This window comes from Leptonychotes weddellii, chromosome 9 (genome assembly GCF_054177405.1).
Source record: "Leptonychotes weddellii isolate Sample4059 chromosome 9, ASM5417740v2, whole genome shotgun sequence".
In the NCBI taxonomy this organism is placed as follows: Eukaryota; Metazoa; Chordata; class Mammalia; order Carnivora; family Phocidae; genus Leptonychotes; species Leptonychotes weddellii.
The window spans coordinates 58095748-58117557 of NC_138377.1; the positions used below are offsets into that span (position 1 = coordinate 58095748).

Genomic DNA, 21810 nt, shown 5'->3' on the forward strand with positions numbered 1-21810 from the left:
AAAAAAAAAAAAAAAGGTGCTTTACTTAAAGTTATGTGTGTATGTATATATCCATATACATATGTGTGTATTTTTTCCTGCCATGGAATCTGTAATAAACATTTATAAGTAAAAAGCTCTAAATGTTCTTCCACTGAATATGGGGCCTACTAATATATCCAAACACAGCCATCTAAACCCAGATTACCAAGACTGGTATCTCAATTTTAGTTACTATTCTTTCCCAAAACTGACAGTCAGAACATTCTTGCTTATTGTGAGACTTTGGTCAAGTGTACAACATGCAATACCAAATTGTGCAATCATTTATTTGAAATAAGAAAGTGGCTTACTGGGCGCCTGGGTGGCTCAGTTGGTTAAGCGACTGCCTTCGGCTCAGGTCATGATCCTGGAGTCCCGGGATCGAGTCCCGCATCGGGCTCCCTGCTCCGCAGGGAGCCTGCTTCTCCCTCTGACCCTCCCCCCTCTCATGTGCTCTCTGTCTCTCTCATTCTCTCTGTCTCAGATAAATAAATAAAAATCTTTAAAAAAAAAAAGAAAGTGGCTTACCGATGGACCTGTCTTTATCTCAAATAACCATCAGTTTAAATTTAGCCCTTATACTGGAGTCCCAATCCCCACAATACTAATGTACTTAAAACAGATCAGCATTACATGACCCTCCCAAAAACCTCAAACATAAAGAAGCCAAGTTTTCAGATCTAGAGTTTGATACTATCAAATTTTATATTTTAAAATAAAAAATGTACAAGTCATGTACACATAATATACAACACAGTGACTACAGCAAATACTGCATTGCATTTTTAAAAATCAAAAATTATCAAGTTGAAAGAATAAAATGAGTAAAAACATATAAAGCCATTGTATTTTCCATATATATCTTACAGAAGACAACTATGAAACTGAATTTCTAAATATTACTCAAATATCCCTTTGAGGCATGCACTCTCTTGAGAAATAAAACTGAAATGTATTGGCTTAAAAGATTAGAGGGATCAATTTATATTCTTTTAAGAATTCAGGATATCAAAATTTGGAAAGAATCCTGCACTTTCTTGGTTCCCTGCCATTATATCCTAGCATCAGTCAATAAGGGAGTCACTAAAATAGCTCACTCCCCACCTCCATCCCCATGCATCGAAAGTCCCACATGACCTTTCCACACCCTTTTAGCCTCACTCATCTCTCATTCCAGCCACCAGCTCTGCATGGGCTCTGACCAATGTCACACAGGGGCTGTCTGAAAGTACCTCACTTCAGGTCTATACATCGTGTGCCTTTCACTTCCCACCCCAAAAATGTCCATCTTGACGTCAAAGTACAAGACACCATAGGGGACTCACTCTTGCAGAACTCAAAAATGCAGGTGAGTTCCTACCTACTGAGGTGAGCCTGTGGACAATGGGAGATGCATACAATTATTAGATAAATTCTTCCCCTTTCCTCCCATATACACAGTCCCGTGAAGTCAAGCAATCTGTCACATACAAGTGACAGCCAGCCTGATAGCACAGTTTCACATTAGCTCTCCCTCCCTGCCTCCTTCCTCAGTCTGGGTTTGCACTTCCTAATAAATTCGCAGTGCACATGGCTCTGCTTTCTGGTGAACCCAGTTCAAGATACTCAACCCCTTCAGAAGAAAGTCTGTGGTTTATATACTGCAAGGGAGATCTCAAAGCCCATTAAACTGCAAGCTGCTATTTCTGCCTTCTTTTCCTTAACTGAAAGACCTCAGAGACAGCAGAATAAAATCAAAACCTTACTGTCACTGTTTCCTCACACCACTTCTCCTAACCTATTATGATACCATCTCCAGAAAAAGAGTATCAAGTAAGATCTTTGTTTTAGTGTTCATGCACTGTTTTAGCTTGGCAATGAAGATGGTTAGAGGAAAGAATGATGGTATACACTGACCTACTAGTTCCTTCTCTTTTTCCAGGTTGTTTAAGTCCCAAAGCTGGGATTCTAAACACTGCCCTTTCCATCACGGCTCAAATTCAGGCTCTACAGGACTCCACCCCTTACAAGTAAACACTGCCAAACATTTTAGAAAGTAATGTAAACATTCACGTGTTAGAAATGGTGACATTTATGGTGGTGGAAAATAAAATTCACTGTTCACTGAATAACAAAGCAAGCTTGTTGGAATTGGGAATGCAGAAGTAGACAGAAGGTGGGGATCAGATCATACAGTGCTTTACGATATTGGTAATGTGACAAATGGTAATACTGGTAATGAGAACATTAAGGATTTTAAATGTAATAAGTTCTCTCACTTTTCATGAGATGCAAATAAAATTTTAGGCGTCAATTTCTAATACCTGGTAGGCTAGTAAAGTTTCCGAACTGAAAAGTAGAGAAGGCTTATAACTAAATTAAGTCTCCCAGTTAAACCTCACTATTCCATTTTCCTCCAGTAATGATTGCTCTTTTAAAAAACAAATGGAGGGGTGCCAGGGTGGCTCAGTCATTAAGCGTCTGCGTTCAGCTCAGGTCATGGTTCCAGGGTCCTGGGATCGAGCCCCGCCATCGGGCTCCCTGCTCGGCGGGAAGCCTGCTTCTCCCTCTCACACTCCCCCTGCTTGTATTCCCTCTCTCGCTGTGTCTCTGTCAAATAAATAAATAAAATCATTAAAACAAACAAATGGAATCACTGGGTCAATACCACAGACACTGAAGAAACCCTGTTCTGTGGTAATACTGCCAGAGCAAATCTATTTAATTTTTTTCAATTTCTTTCATTATAGTAAAATATATACAACAATATTTACCATCTTAACCATTTTTAAGCCTGCAGTTCAGTGGTATTAAATAGTTTCATAATGCTGTCCTACCATCATGACCATCCATCTCCATAACCTTTTTCATCTTGTAAAACTGAAACCTATTAAACAATATCTCCCCATTCTTCCCTCCTCTCCAGGTCCTAGGAACCACCATTCTATTTTCTGTCTCTATGATTCTGACTATCCTAAGTACCTCATCTAAGCAGAATCATACAGCATGTCTTTTTGTGACTGGCTTATTTCACTTAGCATAATGTCTTCATGGTTCACCCATGTTGCAAGATATGTAAGACTTTCCTTATTTTTTTTACCATAATGAAATACCACTTTATGTCCTATTTAAAGAGGATATGGATCGATGGTGTCTCTTATATACAATGAACAGAGCATAAGTTAATGCCAACATTTTGGAAAGTAATATAAACATTCACAAACTCATGACCTGGGTATTACACTCCTAGGTTCATAGTGAAAGGAAATTCTTACTGATGTGCAATGAAAGACAATGTCCAGAATGTTTAGAGCAGTAAGAATTTCCTTACCCCTTTTCCTTTTCACAGTGGTAAAAACCCCAAGTAGAGGGAGACAGGGGGATAGAATGACAGTACTCCAAAGATGTCCACATCCTAATCCCTGGAACTATATTACCAGTTTATTTAAAAGAGTGTAACTCAGATTATTGGTTAGCTCTCAGTGTTGTGGGGCAGGGAAAGGAAGAGATGAGGAAGGAAAGGAAGATATTATTTAATTTTAAATAAAATTTAAATAATTTTAAATTAAATTAAATTAAAAGGATATAACATAGAAATAGCCAGGTGGAGGAAATGCATAGGACAAGATCTGAGGAAGAACAGAGAGCTTCCATGCCCTCTCCAAGCGCACCACTCTCCCCAAATCATGTGTTCACCAACCAGGAAGCTCCTGCCTTCCTTTTTAAGAGTGAATAACATTCCATTGTATGTGTATACCACATTTTGCTTATCTATTCATCTGCTGATAGATGGTGGATAGCTTCCACATAATGGAGTAATAAATAGTGAATTCATAATAATAACAGTGATAATGCTACTATGAACATGGGTGTACAAAATCTATCCAATTTTGACAACAAAATCTCATTTCAATCCATTAACCTGTATGTACACCACAGACACAAAATCTAGAGTAGAGAAGGAAAGTGAAAAGGATGACTTTTTTTTTTTTGTAACATGTCTAATTTCTTCTAAGTTGGCCTCACCAAATCTAGACTATGAAAACTTTTCATGCCTCTTAGTATAGTGTTATTTTTTATGGCTTTTTGACTTTTCCTGTAGAGTCTCCAACTCACATTTGAATATTTCCCACATCTCCAGCTTCAATATTTTATCTTATTTTATTTTGGCTTTTTTAAAGATTTTATTTATTTATTTGAGAGAGAGAGAGCACAAGGGAGAGGGAGAAAGAGACTCCCCACTGAGCAGGAAGCCTGCCATGGAGTTCAATCCCAGGGGCCTGGGATCACGACCCGAGCCGAAGGCAGATGCTTAACCAACTGAGCCACACAGGCAACCTCATCTTCCACCTTCAAAACTCATTTTACATCCTGCTTTCACCAAACTACCTTCCTAAATGCTTTACTTTCTGTTAACATCAGAGAAAGAAAGAAAGAAAGAAAGAAAGAAAGAAAGAGAGAGAAAGAAAGAAAAGAAAGGAAGGAAGGAAGGAAGGAAGGAAGGAAGGAAGGAAGGAAGGAAGGAAGGAAGGAAGGAAGAAAGAAAGAAAGAAAGAAAGAAAGAAAGAAAGAAAGAAAGAAAGAAAGAAAGAAAGAAAGAAAGAAAGAAAAGAAAAGAAAAAGAAAAAGAAAAAGAAATGGTGACATTTATGGTATGTGAATTATATCTTAATCAAAAATAAAAATAAAGCTCTGTTCTCACGTAAAAAAAGGAAAAGAAAAAAAAAGAAACAGAACATGTTTTGTTAAAGTACCCCTAAAAGGTTTCTAAAGTACCCAGTAAATTATTAAACTATGAATCAGCAATAATGAAGTCTATTTTAAAAAGCAAAAATTTGCAAGGCACATAAATAGAGTATTAAAAATAGAATTGCAAGTTAATCTACCCACTACCTAACAATAGCAAGTTCTTTTAATTTTTTTCATCTGAGACAAGATACTGAAAATGTGCCAATAATTCTGAAAAACACTGGGAATGATCAGAAGATTAGGAAATAAGAAAAAAAGTTGTGTTTTTTTTTTTTAACCTGGAATTAGACTGGAAAAGAGAAATGTGAAGTACAAAGAGCCCAAAAAATATGGCCACATTACAAATGTACCATACTCCTAGTCTACACATCTTAAGGATAGCTCTCTGATATAATTCAAAAAGTGAAAGAGACATAGAACAACACCCATTTGTCTTGAGACAGGTACTAATCATAAACACAAAGATTTACGGCCTGCTGAAAACAAATCTTTCACAGTTTTTCTTTATTGTTAATTAGATAATTTCATATTGCATTGTTTTCTGCAATAGAGAGTACAACAGGATAAATTAACATGTTAAAATACAGAAATGTCAAAATGAAGCCAATTAGTATAATAGTGGCAGGTTTATCTAAGATTCAAAAAATAATTTATAAGTTGGGCCTTTAAGAATCCACATTCTTTTAAGTGATTGCCTTAATCGTTCAGTTTATTTCTTGGGTGACTTAAGATCAGCTTGTCAACACAAAAGAAGTATTCTTTTAAGGCTTTCCAAGATTTCCAGTATCTCATCTTTACCAGAAAGCCTATTTAATGGCAGCCAATTTGCAAACATCAAATTTAAGATTACAGCTTCAGTACAACAAGAAGAAAGAAATTAAAGTTCACTTCAAGTATTTATGTTGGCATAGACTGAACAGACTACTTAAGAAAAAACTGACACCAAGGGCTCCATTTTGCCATCACTCATGTGCTGCATGCACCACTTTTCACATTACTTTAATCAAGAGACAGACATAATAAGTCTATCATTTAAAGTACGCAAATTCATTACTCCTTCTTTGTGAAAGTTTGACATCTTGGCGTATGTCACACATTTGCAAACTAAGTATGCATTCCACTTGAAAGGACAAAGAACAAAGAAGCTAGAATAACTTAGTTTTTTAAGTTTGTATTTTCATCAAACAAGAAAACTAAGTGGGTGCTTACAATATAAGACTGCTAGAGTCAATTTTATCATCACTACATCTTCAAATTTCCTACAATTATTCAGAACTTAACATTGTAATTGACCCCAACAACTAAAGCACAAAAGCACACTACATAGCAGACAATGCCTAATTAACTAACATTTAATGACAACAAAAAAATACTTCTATTATTTACATAGATATTCCAACAAAAACCCTACAATAGTCATTTTGTTCTAGATCTATGGAAAAGAAAAAGCACGACAAGAAATAAAAAGAAATTCTTCAATTATATACTCTAATTATAATTTGAAATACAATTTTCTTTAAAGATTTATTTATTTATTTGAGAGCGGCGCAGGAGCACAGACGGAGGAGGGGCAGAGGGAAAGAGAGAATCTTCAGGTCAACTCCCCACTGAGTACACAGTGAACACAGGGCTCCATCCCAGGACTCTGAGATCATGACCTGAGCCTAAATCAAAAGTCGGCGCTTAATCAACTGAGCCACCCAGGCAACCCTATAATTTGAAATAAATTTTAATAAATTAATTTCATTCACTTAAAACCATTTTTCAAGAAATTACAAGTTTTCCCAATATTTCTATTTTTATTTATTTTTTTTTTTCTTTAAGTACTCTCCACAGCCCAACATGGGGCTTGATGTTCTACCAACTGAGCCAGCCAGGCACCCCTTTCCAATACTTTCGTCTTTTGATCACAGCATTTCCTTGTTCTTAATGCTTTATATTTGATAGCTTTGCAAGAAAGTGTAATAACAAGCATAGTAAATATTAAAGATTTACTAAAAATTACTGTCCTATTGACAGCAGTGAAGGCTGGCAAAAGAACTAATGTTTTGGGAGGTTTTTTTTTTAATACCTTAAGACAAATATGACAAAAATCTGATTAGAAAAAAATAATTTTCATGTCTTCTAACACAAATATATACTTTCTATTCAAATACTTCCATACATCCACACATATAATGTAAAGAGATAATGATCACTGACTATGTGCCGGGCACTATGTCAAATGCATTACACTTAATGGCAATTTCTAATTGAGTGATTTCTCACAGCAACTGTTAACCTTATTTTACATATGGGGCAGAGGTGAGGTACAAAGAGGTTATACAATTCACCCAAAGCCACACAGTCAATGACAGAGCTAGGATTCAAACCCAGTCTGGCTCCATATCTGATTTCAGAATTACTATACTACACTGTGTAGAAGGTACACATGGTACATTATCATACTGTCTATCTCTACTTACTCTGTGATAATTCTGGATTTCCTTTCAGATTCATCATCTTTGGAATTGAAGGGCCATACACATCCACATCTAGCAAGCCAACGGCCTTTGACTGTAAGGAAACAGAATTTACTTTAAGATTATTTCCACTCTTTGTCAAAGATAACACACATAGCAATAGTAAATCTAACTATAAAATAAAGACAATTCGCAAAATATTCCAAAATCCTAACCTAAACTTTCAAAGCAAAAGTAAGGTAAAAGATCATAAACTACTTAGATAAATACTTTTTGTTGGTTTACTAATTTCTTCTAAATAACTGAGGAGAGAAACCCCCTGCAAATGCTTTACACCTTATAGTTCAGATCTCCCATATAGTCTCAAATAGACTATGACTTTTTGATCTGAAGAATAACAAATTACACACAATGTTAAAATAATGACTTACAATGGCCTACAAAACCACAGGAAGATGGAGCATCAACCTTTGGAAAGCCCATCTAACACACCTAAGAATACAAAATGAAAGAAAAAATCATGGGAATAAGACTGTAATAAAGTAAGTGAGAAATTCTGACACAGATCTGGCATGGAAATGCTAATGAGGACGGTGGCAGACATAATATAGAGACAACCTCTTACATGGAAGTCACAGTTAAACACCCAACATCTTCTGGAGAAGTCATAAACAACTAAAACTGTTTTTCATTGATGACCCATCTACCTACCAAGGGCAGAATATCCTGATTGTCCTCTTTACTAGTTGCCAGTTCATCAGCAACATAGGCAAGTAAAGGGAAACAAACTTCACTATTCCCGAGTATGTCTTTTTTTCTTCTCCCTGCTCCTATTTTTCCTTTAATAGACTAAATCAATCTGTTACTGGTTTTTCCATATACAAGCAAATAGAATGCTAATACTAACTATATGCCTTTGAGTTATGTTTCACCAAGACTTAGAATTCTCCTCCCTCTCTCCCTGTATCCTGGCAAGATAAAATTCTTAACCTCTCAAAAAAACCTTTTTTAAATTAAATAATCCCCCATCTTCCATGTTATCTACCTATTTCCAGACACAAAATTACTTTTTAAACCTTGCTGTCTGGTTCCTATTAATACATAAAATAAGGTACATTCGACATTTATGTCCCTAACTTTATACTAAAACTGCAGTTCTAAGAAAACCATTCAATGTCCCTGTGTGACTCACAGAGCCTAGAGGACCAGGGATTAAAATCTGCCTCTACCAAAATCTCAGCTTACAGTAAAATAAATGAGAAAAGAGGAAGAACACTTTAACTTTAATAGAAAAGTAACATATAAAATTTAGGTTTAATGCATTTAAGTATTAGCTTTAAAAAGGTTGGAACTTTCCTGATGGGTATTAAAGAGGGCACGTACTGCATGGAGCATTGGGTGTTATACGCAAACAATGAATCATGGAACACTATGTCAAAAACTAATGATGTAATGTATGATTAACATAACATTAAAAAAAAAAAGGTTGGAACTTTCAATGAGAAATTCTGACCCATTCTGAACTCCTTTTTAAACCACAAACAAATTTAGTTAAACTAAACTAAAACAGAATTAAATTTACTGTGGATAAAAAGATTTTCAGGGGTGCCTGGGTGGCTTAGTTGGTTAAGTGTCTGTCTTTGGCTCAGTCCTGGGATCAAGCCCCACGTCTGGGGATCAAGCCCCCGTCGGGTTCCCTGCTTAGTGGGGAGTCTGCTTCTCCCTCCCTCTCCCCCTGCTCCTTCTCTCTCTCGCGCGCACACGCTAATAAATAAGTAAATAAATCCTAAAAAAAAAAGATTTTCAAATGAGGGAGACTAAAACCTTAAGAAATGTAGGTAACTGTTAATACTATTATCTAAGGGTCTCCTAATGCTGTAACTATTAAGGTAAAGAAGCTGAAGGGACTCCATTCTAGAAAGGCTCCATTTTTCTGGCAGGCCCCATTTACTCATGACCCATATTTGCCTCTGAATAAGCCAAAGAAGCTATGTTCCCACTTTAATGTTCCCTAGGCCCCAAATACCTGATAACATCTAAGAAGAGCTGAATCCCAAATGTGTTCCAGGACATCAGCTTTGAATAAACCTTGGCTGACACTGGCATCAATACTGCTACCTTCAGTAATTTATGAAATAACACCTATTGTTCACCTGACACTTGCCTTTGATCAGACCCTACCTGGATTCCCAAAGGAACACATGCCCTAGATCCCTTTCCAATTTAAAACCCCTAGCCCCAAGCGACAATAAGACTCATTCTCTTTTCCTTTCCAAATTTCCCAGACAGGCCATCTGCTATTCTCTGTCGTTCATGCTATTCAATAAACTCTTTCACTTTCTCCAGCTCATGTTTGATTTCTATCCTGCGCAAAGCCAAAGATCCTCTTGGCTGATCCTGTGGAGAACCCCCACTCTGGATCCGTGGACCCAGGCTGCCTACCTCAATATCATCCTAGAATTTCACTGCTTTCCCATATCTTTTCTCACGATACCTGCAAAAATTAAAAACTACCACAAAATAATAAATGTCAATAAAAACAAAAACTAGGGGCGCCTGGGTGGCTCAGATGGTTAAGCGTCTGCCTTCAGCTCAGGTCATGATCCCAGGGTCCTGGGATCGAGCCCCACATCGGGCTCCTGGCTCAGCAGGGAGTCTGCTTCTCCCTCTCCCTCTGCCTCTCTCCCTGCTCATGCTCTCTCTCTCTCTCTGTATCTCTGTGTCTCAAATGAATAAATAAAATCTTTAAAAAAAAAAATAAAAAAAAAAAATAAATAAAAACAAAAACTATTCTATGATTTTTTTTGCTTTGTTACTTATATTAATACTGGTTTTATAGTAACTTGAAAAGGTTAGGTCCCAGGTTTCAAAGTGATCTCCTAAAAATAAAGTCAAGTAAAATAACTCAGTTTTTAAATTTGTTTCCATCAAACAAGGAAACAACTAAGTGACCCTGCCAGGGTCAATTTTTTCATCACTCAATCTTCAAAATGTTAAGGAGAATCTATCTATCATCTATTTGTCCAGGCTCTTAGAAGAAAACCATGCCTGTCTAAAGGTGAACCCTTGGCATCAAGGTTCAAGACAAAACTCAAGATCTGCCCTAAAATTTGCTGTGGTAAAAACAGATTTTACACACACATAGATGGCTACACATAATCACGTAAGAATAAAGGGGGCAGCCACTCTCACACTCACTCTCTCTCTAAAAAAAAAAAAAAAAAAAAAACGAATAAAGGGAGGGAGATTACAAGATTTTAGAGTTCCTTTGTTTCCTAGAAAACGGAACTAAGGATAAGAGAGAATCTTCTTTCTATGTGTTTGTTTCTCTGTATACTCTCCCTAGGAGTAGATACTACTCACTGACCTAAATTTAGTACCAAGGCTTACATATATCAAAAAGAAAACAGAGAGGAAGGTATGAAGTTCAGGAAGAAGAGAAGACAAGAGAGACAAAGGCAGGGAAGGAGGGAGGGAAGAAAAGATGGAGGGAAGTTAATCACCAATGTTATATTAAGAACATAGATAAACTAGGACTCTATAGCCAGTTAGTTCTGTGGACAAATTAGAATTTAGAGATTTTTAGAAAATTTAAGAAAGAAAAAAAAAAAAAGAAAGAAAATTTTTAGAAAGCATGCCATCCTAAATTACCCAAATAAACACCTAAACTTCCCCTAACTATACCTCCTCATTGCTTGAATTCCTTCTTTGATGCCAAGCACCCTAAACATTTTATTTACATTTCTAACTGATTCCTCATAGCAACCCTGCAAGGTAGTATTATGCCTACCTGTGGATGAGAAAGCTGGAAACTAGCACTCAAAATTATATATATAAATATATTATATATTATATTAAATAATATATTAAATAATTAAATATATTATATATTTATATATATAAATATTTAAGTATTCTATCTTAAAATGCATTGTTTCTTAGAATGAAGCAGAATGAGAAATTAAACACAAAAATACTAACTTCATAAACCTCCACCAGAACTTTAAAATGATCTGACTGCAAAAAACTTAGATATAGAGCAGGGGTCAGCACACTTTTCCCCACAGGGCCAAACAGTACTATTTTTGGCACTGTGAATCAAATGATCCATAACTACTCAACACTACCACTGTAGCACAAAAGCACAGACAATATGTCCATGAATGAGCATGGCTGTGTTCCAATAAAACTTTATTTACAAAAACAGTCAGGGTTTGGTCCACAGATCACAGTTTGCCAACTTCAATTTAGAGAATAAACTTTTTCATGACCAAGTTATTCAATCATCCAACAATCTAATTTTGTTTTTGCCAAGAGCAGGTAGGACACAGTCATCTCTTTTAGTGTCAGAAGAGCTATCTCATTAAAGATTTACTTCCATATCCTTAATTGGGTAGTTTTTAAAAACAATAAAGAGCATACTTTTCATGCTGTTTCACTGGTACTAAGCATGTCTTGAATATCATGAATAAAATTGGTGTCCATTAAACAAAAACACTAAGCCTATACTAATTAGAACGTATTTTACTTAGAGTTGGCATAGCTCCTGGACCAGTAGTATTACCATAGCTACAAATATTAGCTTAAACAAGTATTTTCAACTCTAGAATTCAATAATGTTCAAAAGGTACCAAATAAAGCTCATTTGTTTTTCATAATTTACTCCATTATTTTTAAATAGGCTCCTATTATAGGTGTATAGTCTTTTAATTTTAATTTTCAAAGACAGTTTTATACTGTAAGAACATAAATGAGCAACATAGAAGGCTATAAATAAATATATGCAGCTGGGTGTCTAACTAGCTAAGTTTTATGAATCCCTTCTACCTCACTCCTCCTGAAATATTTATATTTAGTCAAGAAAGCTCCAATTAGGACTTCTCTTATATTTCATTTCATCCAGGCTTAAAAGAACATTCACTATAAAAGCCTCACCAAATACACAACAGATAAAATGATTATTAGCAAAAATAACTATAAACTTACTATTTTAAAGTATGATTGCCCAATCTTTAACATCATCATATATGTAACCTAATATGTTGGTACCTAACATTATACTCTTTCTCTGACTCTCCTGAAGTTCTCAAAATCTAGCAGATGACAAAAAATAAGAAAGATCAAACCCCAAAATACAATTTAGATTTGGGGATTTGTTTCTTTATAATTCATACTACCCTGTAAAAGCTAAAAGGTGGCAGACTTACTCAGAGTGATTATACTGTTTCATTACTACTGCATGAAAGCTGCAATTTGAGAGCCTACAAGTCCTATTTTCTTGTGTTGGGTTTCAAAGGCACCAAAAACAGTTTTGATATTGCTTTGTTCTTTCAACAGAATTTATATTAAAGATCATAAAACTTCATGACATGTTCCTTTTATCCATGTCATCTGCTAATAGCTCCCACAAAAAAAAAAAAAAAATTTTAGAAGGATCTCACCCAATTATTTCTAAGCAAACATTCATTTAAGTCTAAGACCTACCTAAAGGTTATCCTTTCCATAGAAGTATCCAGTTAAGAATCCCATGATTCCCTGAACATTACATTTCACTTAATCTTGGACTAGCATTTGGGATTTAGAGTTGAGTCAAGGCTCTTTCTTCTCTTTCTGCCTCGCTTTAAGTCAAGCTGAAGAATTTCAATCTCTTGGTAGAGAAAAATATGTTTCTTAATTCTATTAGCTAAGATTAAATAAGAATCTGACTGGGACAAGAACTAATGGTTAAACAAGGTGACAAGAGAGGCGCCTGGGTGGCTCAGTTGGTTAAACGACTGCCTTCGGCTCAGGTCATGATCCTGGAGTCCCGGGATCAAGTCCCGCATCGGGCTCCCCGCTCAGCGGGGAGCCTGCTTCTCCCTCTGACCCTACCCCCTCTCATGCTCTCTGTCTCTCATTCTCTCTCTCTCAAATAAATAAATAAAATCTTTAAAAAACAAAAAAACAAAAAAAAAACAAGGTGACAAGAAAACAATTTCCTACTATTTACCAAAGAACTGTCTAAATCTTCAAGTTCAGTAAAGAAAGAGGAACAAGGGCAACATAGAGATAAAAGTTCACCTGGCTGTAAGGAGCACAAACAGAGATAGGTTCATGAAAAATATAAAAGAATCCCAAATGATTAACTAATTACTTGCAAAAGAGCTGGGGAAAAAAATAGAAACAGTAGAGAAATAATAATTTCAAATTAAAGACTATTTTAGGGCGGAAAGAAACTTAAGAGATCATCTTAGTCTTCTGTTCACTCTTTAGTGATGAACAAACAGACCCAGAGATAATGCCACAGCTGGGCCTAGGATCCAAATCTCTCCAACACACAGTAACGCCTAACTGCTAATAATCACCAGCCATTCCCCTTTATCTCTCTCATCTCATCCTTCACCCTTCTCCCCCTTTTCACTCCATTCCACAGACACTGCCCCTTTGCAGTGTCTTAAACACACCAGGCATGCACCTGCCTTCTGCAGTTGTTCCTTAGCCTAGAATCCTGTTCCCCCAGATATCCACCTGGTTCTCTCCATTACTTCCTTCAAGTCTTCACTCAAACATCACTGTGTAGTGAGGCCTTCACTGGCCACCCTATCTAAGATGCAATTCCCTCATCATTAAATTAGACGATTCCCATTCCCTTCCTACTTTTTCTTTCTTCTTAGCCCCTATACCAGTATTTAACATACTGTATATTTACTTATTTGTCTTATTTATTGTGTCTCCCCAGTAGAATGTTAATTCCATTAGGGTAAGGATTTCTGTATGTTTTGTTCTACTGTACCTAGAACCTAGAACAGTAGGCAGTCATGGAGATACTGTGTTCCACCCCAAGAAATTCTGATTCAGTAGGTGTAGGCTGAGGTCCAACAAACTGCATTTGTAATGCTCTAAGGTATAGGATGACCACAATGTGAAAAACAGTAATATAAATAATATAGGAAAGAGTAAGACAAAATTTTGCTGTAAGGGAGCAAGCCTTGGAACCAGCAGGATCATGGTAATGGTAATTTATAGTAAGCAACAGTAACACTGAAGAGTTTAAAGTGTATATATAGATAGATAGATAGATAGATATAGATATAAAAGAGTAGTTAACATTCTGCCATATGGGTGAATAGTCAGTCACATATTGCATGGGACATATATATACAAAAATTATTCATTGTTTATGTGAAATTCAAATTTAACTGAGTGGGTGTCCTATATTTTTATTTTCTAAATCTAGCAACCCTACCCTGGCATCTCTCATCAACAGTGCCGTCAGAATGATTCAGTTGAAACATAAGTCAATCATGCGTGCTCAAAACCCTCATTACGCCTCCAACTCCCCTCATTTCACTCAGGTAAAAACCAAAGTCCTCACAACAATTCGCCAGACTCTGCATGATCTAGCCAGTTCCCCACCCCCTATTTCCCAATCCTGTTAATTTCATCACCTATTACTCCCTCCACTTCTTAGCCCAGGAGCCAATTGCCTTTTTACTATTCCTTGAATAGAAAGCTAGACATGGCTCCTACCCATTAGCCCTTAAACTGGCTGTTCCTTTTGCCCGACATACTCTTCCCTCAGATAGTCACAAGTCCATTCTCTCATCTCCTTTAAATCTCTGCTCAAGTATCATATTTTCAATGTAGCCTACCCTAAATCCACCTTCACCCTCAAGCACAACCCCAACCCCAGAATCACTTTTATCATTTTCTACCTCTTTAGCTTACTTATGATGTTTATTATCTATTTACTGTAAACTCCGTAAGGGTAGGGATATCCCCCAGCACCTAAAACAGTAAACATTAAATAAGTATTTGTTCAGTGAATGGATAGATGGATGAACGAACTAACCAATGCATGAACAAACCTCCATTTGTTCTTCTGCAGAGTGTCAGGATGGTTACTATATGATCCCTAAGATCCCTCTTAAGCTTTAACATTCTATGATTTCATGAAAGTCCCTCTTCTACTACTTCTATACAAACATTGTAACTTACAAGATTTAAAATCAGATAATGTATATAAGGCTAAAAATATTCTGGTGTTAAAGAAAGAGTCATATCTTTGCAACTAATTCCTAACCACCACTTTTCCCAATGAAAATCCATGTCATCTTCATTTTTCTATTGATCTCAACTCTAGAAAAAGAGGACTTCCAGAAAGAAAATCTAGTGCAAAGAATGGCTATGGTGGGCTACTATAAAATAAATATATATATATATGATAAAAGTACACTAGATAAATCTTTGAAAACAAATGCCACGAACACGGTATGAAAGGGACCATTAAAAAGAGGGCAACTTTTAAACTTGCTCACTAGCAAGATTAGGTTCAACAGAGTTTCAAATATAAAAGGGCTGCACCAGACTTTTGTTGTGTTTTCCCCTTTCCAGGAACAAGATAAGTAACATATTCTTTAACAAGAAGCAATTCCCATAAGTTCCACATTTTCATCTAGTAACAGAGACAGTAAATCATGGGTAAAACAACTAAGATTAAGAAAAGAAAAATCTTAAATCCTTGGCCTGTATAATTCAAGGGCGGGGGGGAAGCATTAATGCCCTTAGTAAAGTCTTCAAATACAGTGAAAAATTAGCCTATTATCACCATGGTAATTTATGAAATACAGAAAAAGATACTTCTAGACACTAACCCCTAAAAATAACTCATCTTATTTGTGACATCAACCAACCAGTTTTTTGCCAGAATCCAAGCCTACAAACCTAGAAACCTAACCAAACAAGAACCTTTCCCAAATCAGGTAAAGTACTGCAGCAAAAGCACTGAAAACCAACATCAATTCCTTTAGAATATTCTTAGCTAAACTGCAAAGCAGGGAAAAGCATTTATAATTCTGAAAGCAGCTCTTCCAAAGAAAAGCAACACAGCAATCACAGGAATTGGATGTGAACAGAGCACTTGATCCACCCTCCAGACTCAAAATCATAGGAGCCAAGCAGCTGGCTTTGAAGCCCCTCTGCTCACTTCCTCTCAATGGCCCTTCCAACACTGCCCTGCTTGAGGATGAAGGGCCCTCCTTATTCCTCAAGGAGATGGGATGGGGGAAAATAATTTACTGAGAACAAAAATTGAGAGAAGTAAAATGAATTGGTAAGAACCCAGTTAGGGAGGAGGCAGGAGAATAATTAAGAAAAAAAGGATTGTCTGTGAAAAAGATCTTGATAACTTCTTATTGGACAGAATCAGATCCAGAAATTCAAATGATATGCAACAGTTTTGCCACCAATATGTTATACGTGAAATGAAAATAAGCAAGAATATACCAAATGTAAAATTAGGGTTAAGTGTTCTCTTTCTAACTCATAATCGAATTCAGCAACTTCCATGAACAAAGTGAGAGAATGAATTACTGGCAGCAAGCTGCATTTTCCCAAAAGAAATTTAAAAGGTAGGCCAAAGGGTACTGAGGAGGAAACACCCAGCCAATAGATTCTTTAGAACTATTCAAAACAAAATTGCTACTGCTTCTAATTGGAAATCTCAAAGCATGTTGTGCATAAAGCTTCCTGAAACCATGCAGAAAATAGAGAAGAAAAGCAGTTTTAGGCTTTTTACCTATCTGAAGATCTTATAAAACAGCATTTCTATTTTATCCTGTTGGGTGAGGGTGGTGTGTTGTGTCTGTGTGCTTGTGGAAGAAGGGGAAGAGAAACTAAGGAAGAATTCCTCGTAGCAGATTGGCTTTAGGATCTAGTTTAACACACTTCCACCCCTCTGTTACATAATTGTTTTAATTGCCTTAGCTTTCATTTTAATATTTAATGTTAAGTTCTTAGTACTCTGTGAATTCTTCTTATAAAAGATACCACAGAGGCAGACACACATGTCTCAAATCAGTTAATACTAATAATATGCATTAGTGGTTATCATTAGCAAACATAACTATTTCTATTTTCTATAAAATGTGTGAACCTTGAGGGTTTAGATAATCTACTTAATCACAGATAGAATCCAGATCATGAGTGAAGAAAACAATTATTAAGAAATGCTCAAGGGGGGCACCTGGGTGGTTCAGATGGTTAAGCGTCTGCCTTCGGCTCAGGTCATGATCCCAGGGTCCTGGGATCAAGCCCCACATCGGGCTCCTGGCTCAGTGGGGAGCCTGCTTCTCCCTCTGCCTCTCTCCCTGCTCATGCTCTCTCTCTCTCTCTCTCTGTACCTCTGTGTCTCAAATGAATAAATAAAATCTTAAAAAAAAAACGCTCAAGGTACCATTATGATCATCACCTACAAAATGTTATAAATTATACAGATATGCTATATATTTATACATATTATATATTTAATTATATTTATATAGTATATGACATAATATAAAAGTTACAAATTAATTTTGAATTAAATCGCTATTGCAATATACAATATATTTTTAGGGGCGCCTGGGTGGCTCAGATGGTTAGGCGTCTGCCTTTGGCTCAGGTCATGATCCCGGAGTCCTGGGATCGAGTCCCGCGTCGGGCTCCCTGCTATGGGAAGTCTGCTTCTCCCTCTGCCTCTCTCTCTCATGAATAAATAAATAAAACCTTAAAAAAAAAAAAAAAGATTTAAAAAAATAAATAAAAAAAATATCTCGTTACCTCTTGATGCGGTATTATTTTTAAAGGTTCTATTTATTTATCTGAGAGAGAGAGAGGTAGAGCACAGAGGAAGAATGAGAGGGAGCAACAGACTCCCCACTGAGCAGAGAGCCCGACACAGGACTCAATCCCAGGATCCTGAGTACATGACCTGAGCAGAAGGCAAACGCTTAACCAACTGAGCCACCCAGGTGCCCCTTGAGGCGATATTTTAAAGTAAAGATATTGCAATAACAGATTTTTTTCAAAATATTAACACCCTACTCAAAATTCAAAAATGGTTAATTAATTCTATTGCCAAGGAGCAAAAATTTTTTTGATAAATGAAAATCAACATACATAATACTATATGAATCTCAAAAGTGATGACTATTTCTAGGATTTTTTTTTAATAACTAACATTAAAGTCATAGTAGAATGCATGAAGAATCAATCTAGGATTTGTATCACTAAATAAATGGGTGACTGATTATAAATATATTGCTAACCTCATCGAACTTCAGTTTATTACCTGTAAAATAAAGATTAAGAAGACACCGACCTTACAGGAGTTTTGTGAAATGACAGAGCAATGTAAATTCGTGAAATTTAAAGAACAGCTAACAGCTGTAGTACTACAGGCCAGGCACTTTCTAGAGACTTTACGTATGTTAGCTTATTTAATCCTCACAACAACCTTTTGAAGTAGGTGTATAATAACCCTCAATGAAGAAACCCAGGCCCAGAAAGGTTAGTAATTTGCCTAAAGTCAGGCAGCTTTAAGTGCAGAACTGGGACACGAACTCAGGCAGCCTTCAGAGTCCACAGGTAATACTACAACATGCTGCCTCTGCCCAATGAAACAAATTAAGTCAAATTCCTAGTGCAGAATAAGTTCTCAATGTTAGTGCCTTCCCTCCCTTCCACCAAGACCCCTTTATGCACTGAAACTGGAAAAATACGCATTCATTCTCAGCAAGGAGTTATTTCCCACACAAGACAACCATCTAAAATAACATTCTCATTAACGCAGGCAACTACATAAACTTTGAGAATAACAAAATGATCCTTAATGTGCACTTATTACTTTCATCTGAATTGATACTGTTTTTTTGTTTTATAAGAGCAAGAACTATGTCTAGTTTAAGGTTTTATATGAGAACACTGTGAAAAATAGCCTCTACTAATATTACATAACATGTTTCACAGAAACTGGATTTAGGGTTTTTGGTATATTAGCGGATTTTTAAGTTATATAGATTGCACAGAACAGACGCAGCCAAAAATGCAGTTAAGAAAACAAAAACTCCGGGAAACAAACTGAGGGTTACAGAAGGGAGGGGGGTGCTGGGATGGGGTAACAGGGTGATGGGTATTAAGGAGGGCACATGTGGTGATGAGCACTGGGTGGTATACGCAACTAATGAATCGCTGAACACTACATCAAAAACTAATGATGTATTATATGTTGGCTAATTGAACATTAATAATAAATAAGTAAACAAATCTTTTTAAAAATGCAAAAAAAGAAAACAAAAAAAGGTTCAAATACTCAAGACTGGAAGATATTTGGCTGGACCAAAAGGAAATCAGCTATTGATAATAATGGATACTAAGAGAAGCAAGCACCAAGAGAAGCAATTTACTATAGTCTGCTTCTTATTTGCCTTTTGTTGTAGCTGTATCGAAATCTGTGTCTCTTTGCTAATTCAAATGTGTAGTACTTACTACAGGCTAACACACAAAAACATAGTGAGTTAATGAATCTTTACAAGTGCCAGTTATTATGCTAGACACATTACATATATATCCCTATATTTTACAATAGCTCTATATAGTAGCTATTGTTAGCAAGCCCTTTGCTCAACTATAGACCCCAACAATTAAAACCAGAAATAGACAAGACTGCTTAACTCATGCTCTAACTAAAAATCATTGTGCTTATTTCCAATTGCACTTTCTTGAGGCACTGACAAGACATTTTGCAATGACTGAAACATTCCAAACACCAGAGCAGAAAAGCCCTGATAGCAATGGAATGCCTAGACCACACACCACACATCCTCTTCCCTGCCCATAATTATGAGCTGCCCACATATGGAGCCCCCCACCCATCCATGATCATACACTCTCTGCCTGCTCTCTTGGCATACCCCCCATCAACCTCTCCTATAAAATTCTAGATGTCCATCTTGCCGGTGGAGAGATCAGTTGGTAAGGCTTGAGCCTGCCACCTGTCCTGGCTGCCAACACATGAAATAAATTTCTCCCTTTCTCTTTTCCAAACCCTCATTTCTTGAGTGACTGGCTTCTCTTGTGACAAGTTCATCCGAGTTTCTCCAGCAACAGTGTTGGCAAATCTAGCCAGGGGCTATGCTTTCAACTTGTCCAGCCCCCCCAGATTACCCAGGACAGAGCAGTTGGCCACGGCAGCGCCAGGGCGCACCCATTCATTTCCTGGGTTAGTAATTGTGGTATATCATTCGGTAATGTTAATAATATTATTATTGTTACATATTTCACAGGTGAGGGGTCTCAGCTCTGAGAAGTCAAGTGCCTTGTCCAAGTTCACATAGTTAGTAAGTGAAGAGCTGGGATTCAAATTCAGGTTTGCCTCAAATCGAAGTCCACACTTTTCCTACCAAATATATCCAAACCTAGCTGTGTATTAGAATTACCTGGGGATCTTGTTAACAAAACTGATGATCAAATCCCAGACCTAAAAATATCAATTCCCAGAGATTCTGATTTAACAAGCTCCCCAGGTGATTTTGATGCAGCAAGCTGGCACTGATCCTAGGAGTAGCGCTTAAAAACTACCATGCTACCTGCACGGCCTCCTCTATGTTCCATTCCATTAGTGATTAGAAAGTGAGGTTAAAGGGTCCTAGGCATCAAGTTTTATGGTCAATAAGTGTTATTAATAGAGTCAGAACCCTATTCAATTTCAAATTGGGAAATACATTTTGGTAAATGGCATCACCATCTTTTCATTCACCACCGAAACCTAGAGTTGTCTTTAATCCCTCCTTCTTTTCTAACCTGTCTTAAATCTGTCTCTTCCTTTGCCTTTTTACTGCTAACTAGAGGATATGAGCATCTGAGGACACTGCTGGTTGCTAACCCCCTGAGAACACTTGCCCCCATCCCTTCTTTTCAAAGGCAGAACTCACCTCCCAATATTAAGGTGGAAAATGTCAGATTCCCCACTTTGCCTTGCAGCTAAATCAGTCATGAGATCCAGTCCTAGTTAATGAAATTCAGAGTGCCTAATGAAAGTTTTCTTCCCTAACAAAAAAACAGTAAGAGAGCACACTCTTTTCCTTCCTCTTCATGACTGAGTGAGACAGCCATCTTGTGACCATAAGGATTAAGCCAAAAGAAATGCAGAAATGCTATCTGAAATAGTTGGGCTGCCTTTTAACCAACTCTGTAACTTCCACATCTCTTGTTATGTGAAATTAAAAAAAACAAAAACAAAAAAACCTACTTTTAAGTCAATTTTAGTTGAAAAGTCAACTCACTTTGGTATTGTGACAGCATTCTTTGCTTCCCATCTGTCCCTAATTGGTTGTTCAGCATCACTATAAATCTGACCTCTGAAAAGCACAGATTTTATCATGTATTGTATATTAGTAGAAAACTTTTTAGTGTATCCCAGTGATTACAGGACAAAATCCAAACTCTTCTACATATCATAAGCATCCAGTCTATCTTCCATTAGATTTCCCACAAGCCCTATGGTCCCAGTATACCATACACTATAGCCATACAGATTACTTCTGATTCCAAACACCTTATAATTACCTCCTACCATGACTTTGCTCACGTAATTCCTTCAACCTAGAATTTTCTTCTTTTCTGCTATTTTTCTACCTGCCAACATTCTACCTAATTTTCAAAATACTGCCTTTGCTTAAAACTGGAACTAAATTCTCTCCATTATGGTATTAACATACTCTGTTTATACCCACCAACTGCTATGCCTACTGCATTCTTCCTCATATGTAAATAAATATGTGTATCTGTCTTCCCCACAAGG

At 36.7% G+C, this 21810-nt stretch overlaps 1 protein-coding gene across 2 annotated transcripts in view; it reads right to left on the reverse strand.

Annotated features, from left to right (window-relative positions):
* The window catches only part of NUBPL (NUBP iron-sulfur cluster assembly factor, mitochondrial), a 144286-nt gene extending 127033 nt beyond the window's left edge, over positions 1-17253 (reverse strand). Inside the window, exons 1-2 of one of the 2 annotated variants that reach the window (XM_081829474.1) lie at positions 16768-17253; positions 7215-7305 (exon numbers count right to left, since the gene is read on the reverse strand). In XM_081829474.1, coding sequence (XP_081685600.1) covers positions 7215-7251 — 37 coding nt within the window. In that variant the 5' untranslated portion in view covers positions 7252-7305; positions 16768-17253. The remainder of the gene's footprint in view (positions 1-7214; positions 7306-16767) is intronic. The other variant, XM_081829478.1, reaches the window with a different exon arrangement.
* Positions 17254-21810: the final 4557 nt, after the last annotated feature.